At 31.0% G+C, this 3,912-nt stretch overlaps 1 protein-coding gene across 1 annotated transcript; it reads right to left on the bottom strand.

The window, feature by feature from the left end:
* Window positions 1-134: 134 nt before the first annotated feature.
* LOC143904719 (uncharacterized) lies at window positions 135-2,180 on the bottom strand (the record flags this gene model as incomplete). The annotated part of the gene is made up of 2 exons (XM_077419584.1): window positions 986-2,180; window positions 135-950 (listed from the first exon to the last, which is right to left on the bottom strand). Coding segments are annotated over exons 1-2 (2,011 nt in total), but the record flags the coding sequence as incomplete, so codon positions are not given.
* Between the last annotated feature and the right edge of the window lie 1,732 nt (window positions 2,181-3,912).

The raw sequence follows: 3,912 nt of genomic DNA, 5'->3' as shown, positions 1-3,912 counted from the left end.
TTTTATTTTTATGTTATTTTTTTTAAATGTTTATGTTATTTTTATTTCTTTTTATTTATTAGAATGTAATAGAGATATAACAACATTTTTATTTCTTTTCCACGGTACTATGAAACATTTATTTTTAATAGTACCCTTAAGAGGCCATTGCTTCAGACCGAAAAGTTTAGATACAAGGTAAATCCCAACTAGTTGTGATTTGCAAGGGCGAGTATATAAATCTTCCACGACAGTAAAATATTGTCCTATTATGACTAAAGAATTAGTTATTCTATTAAAGGCAATATTTCTAAGTACAACTATAGTTCCATCATGGGTCAACAAACAATTGTCTCTTCTATCCTCAGCTATTAAGGTAAAACCAAATCCTACAATTTTGCTATATTGTGGGTCGCCACAATCAGATAAAAGAGGACCATTTTCATGAAGCGACTCTTGCAAAATGTCGAACTTATTTTTTCTTATATTTTTTTTGTTGATATCTATATTATGTATTTCCACATATCGGCGGTGTAATTGAGCTAATATATGTTGAGGTTTACGTATGAGACTTTTAATTGTTTGAAGAAAATTTTCAAAACGAAAGACAGAGAAAGAATCAAGTGGTCCATGTTTGCGAACGTCATTTGCTAAATGTAAAAGAGCATGAACATTAAAAGACACATTTTCTTCACCGTATAATATAGTAAAAGTTTCATTAAAATTTTTTATTAGTTTTTCAGCATAAGTAATCATTTCTTCGCTGGCATTTTCCATGCACAAAATCCACAAAGCTACATGTAAGACTAAAAAATTTAAATATATATCTTTATCTAAAAGTCCTTGCAAAACTATGGGCCCTGTATATAAAAGCAATTGTCTGAATTCGGTTGCCTTGTAATATTTTAAGTCTTCTAAAGATCTCGGTTTACGCGAAAATTCTAAACTTGCAGACATATTCATTGAATTTTCTAATCTATCTGAGATTTTTTTTTAGTTTGGTGACTAAGTTTGTAATAATTATTTCCAGTTGTCCATAAAGTGAATAACTTTTTAATAACTCCTAAACAAACAACATGCATATAATCTAGAACTACATCAGAAACAAAATCAATATGTAGAATAAGTTGCAAAATATTATTACTGTTTTGAAAGTCAATACCAGTTTTTAAATTAGCATTTGTGCCAGGAAAACATACTCTATTTTTCACATATTTGCCGTGAATAAAACACTTTAAGCAACTGTCATAACCAGTATGGCCTTTAGTAGAGAGTAAAAAAGATTTTGCAGGAGCATCTGCACTTATACACTGTAGTTTCACAGGCAAAAGTTTATTATTTATTTCTAGACCGTTATTAATAAGATAACTCATCTCATTGACAAATTCTTCTAAAAATAAATTTATGTCATTTGGTTTTTTTTTCCCACAATAAGCTCCTACCATTATTTCACCTGGTATTCCTGCAACACTTATTAAAATTGGCCAAAATTGTTGACCTGAAGATTTAAATAATGGCAAGCCATCAATATTTAAAGTTAAATTAACATTTTCAATATTATGTTTTGATAATACTCGAACTAATTCATTTACAAGTCCTTTATGATAATACTCCCCTGGAGGTACAAATTTAATTTGAGTAGATTTAGGTGTACCTAAGATGGTACGAATAGCTGAAGGAAATATAGTTCTAAAACATTTATGTTTCCTTATGTCTTTCAATAATGCATCAGCATGCGTCATAGGTATATTTAAAGTTTTACACCATGTAGCCAAATGCGATGGAGTAAAATCATTGTCCACTTCATTTCCAATTGCATCACAAATATTAATGTCATCAACAACGTTATTTGTTATACTGCTATCACTATTAAATTCATCTCTTTCATTATTATCATCATTAAGTTCATCTCTTTCATTATTATCATCATTAACTTCATCTCTTTCATTATTATCATCATTAAGTTCATCTCTTTCATTATTATCATCTATGATTTCCATATTATGAAATGTGTTATTGTTGTTTTCACAATTTTCACAAGTTTCATTGCTTCTATCATTTTCATTATTGTCTTTTTGGAATTTGACTCTCTTGGCTCTTTCCATAGGATACGGATATTTTTCTAGCTTCCTCATACGGCAGCGAAAATATTTTTGTGAAAGTTTGCTCACCAATTTTCTGCTTCTCACAGTTTGTGACATTATGGGACTAAAAAAACATTGTATAATATAAATAATTATATAATATTCTATTTGTTATTTTTCCAATAAATATCTTATATGAGCACTACACGTGCAAAATATTAATTTTGACTGCATGCTGGTACAAACAAATAATGAAATTTATGTAAAATATAATTTTACATTCTGCCCCTTTTACAGTTATTAAGCATGTTTAGATCATATATGTATAATAATGTGTATATGTAAAAGTATTTCATATCAACAAAATAAAAAAAAAAAAGAAATATTTTTTAACAATTTCTAGGTTAGGTTAGATTAAATAATGTATGAGGACACAGAGAGGACACTTGCCAAAAGATTAAAGAGTAATAAAGCAAGAAAAAAATATAATGCGTGAAAAATAAAAAGTATAATTATAAAAGCATAGAAAACAGTTACTTACATGTTTGGTGTGTTAGGTTAGGTTGGGCTTCCACACTTTCTTCTTCTTTCATAGATTTTGTCACTCTGATTAGCGAAATTGCCAAAAAAAAAAAACTAATAAATAACATAAATAAATTAGACACAGAAACACATTTAAATTTATAGAGATCGAAGAATGATGGATAGATATTTGCGCACTTACTATCACAAAATGCTGAAATGTTTGCCATGCGGCAAGAAGCGAACGCAGTATAGCCAATCGCGCGCGTGGCTTTTTAACCTAAATTATTTTGTACGTCGCGGCAACGTGTAAAAGACGTAACTTATTTTTTGCGACTTTGTGACCAATATAGCACGTTTCTTTTACGTCTAGTGCCGGCAGGGATGAGTATCGACGAACGTCGATGACAGAATTTATAAACGAATATCATCTCGCACTGCGGATGACCGAGCATCGATGGTCGACGTAGGTACTCGACCAAAAATTTTATGCAATTTAACCATCGCGGTCTTTCCTCTTTATTTTTCTGTCTAGGAAAACTATCTAAGGAAGGGAATAGATAATTATTATAATTATTTAATATTTTTTTTTATTTTTTTTAAGAAGTTTCCAAAAAAACTCCGAGATATACGGGGTAAAAACAGAAACAATGAAACGCCGGAAAAGAAAGTTGGCCTGGCAATTACATTTTCTCAGAGACCCCCGCTGCGCATGTCTAGGGTTAACCGCCGCAATGTCCTCTTCAGACATGTCTTTTAGGGCAATTTTATGAGGTTTTTTTTTTGGCGAACATGTGGGTCACAGGTTCACTGGGTCACGTTTTTGCGGTGCCATTCGATTATGACACACATACGTCGCGCGTTATTTCTTTCTTTTCTTTCCTTCTTTTTTTTCAAAAAGGGCTAAAAGTGATAAAATCAAGCCCGTCTTCTCGTTCGCGTCCTCTCTCTCGCTCCCGTCCCCCGTTCGCGTTCTTTCTCTCGCGCGCAGTCTTTCTCTCGTTCCCGTCTCCCGTTCGCGTTATCTCTTCTTCGCGGATGTTTTCTATCGCCTGCGTTCTTATATTCGCCCTACTCTTTCTTTTATCCATGTATTACTCTTTTGCTCTCATCTCTCATTTTTTTTTTCATAAAGTTGTAATTGAATGTTATAATACTTTATAGCCCATACATTAATTTTTATTATTTATTAATTTCATAAATTATTTTAATACTAAAATTAAGGAAGAAGGTTACGATGAATGAATAACCTAGGAATACAATACAAAATTTATTTCCGTGTATTTTAGAGTACTTTTCTATTAAACACTTTTTTTATTTTAAAAAA

Source organism: Temnothorax americanus, unplaced genomic scaffold (genome assembly GCF_048541705.1).
Source record: "Temnothorax americanus isolate GAGA-0224 unplaced genomic scaffold, ASM4854170v1 Scaffold568, whole genome shotgun sequence".
Classification (NCBI taxonomy): domain Eukaryota; kingdom Metazoa; phylum Arthropoda; class Insecta; order Hymenoptera; family Formicidae; genus Temnothorax; species Temnothorax americanus.
The sequence above is the reverse complement of the archived record's forward strand: the minus strand, read 5'-3'. Positions and strand labels throughout refer to the sequence as shown.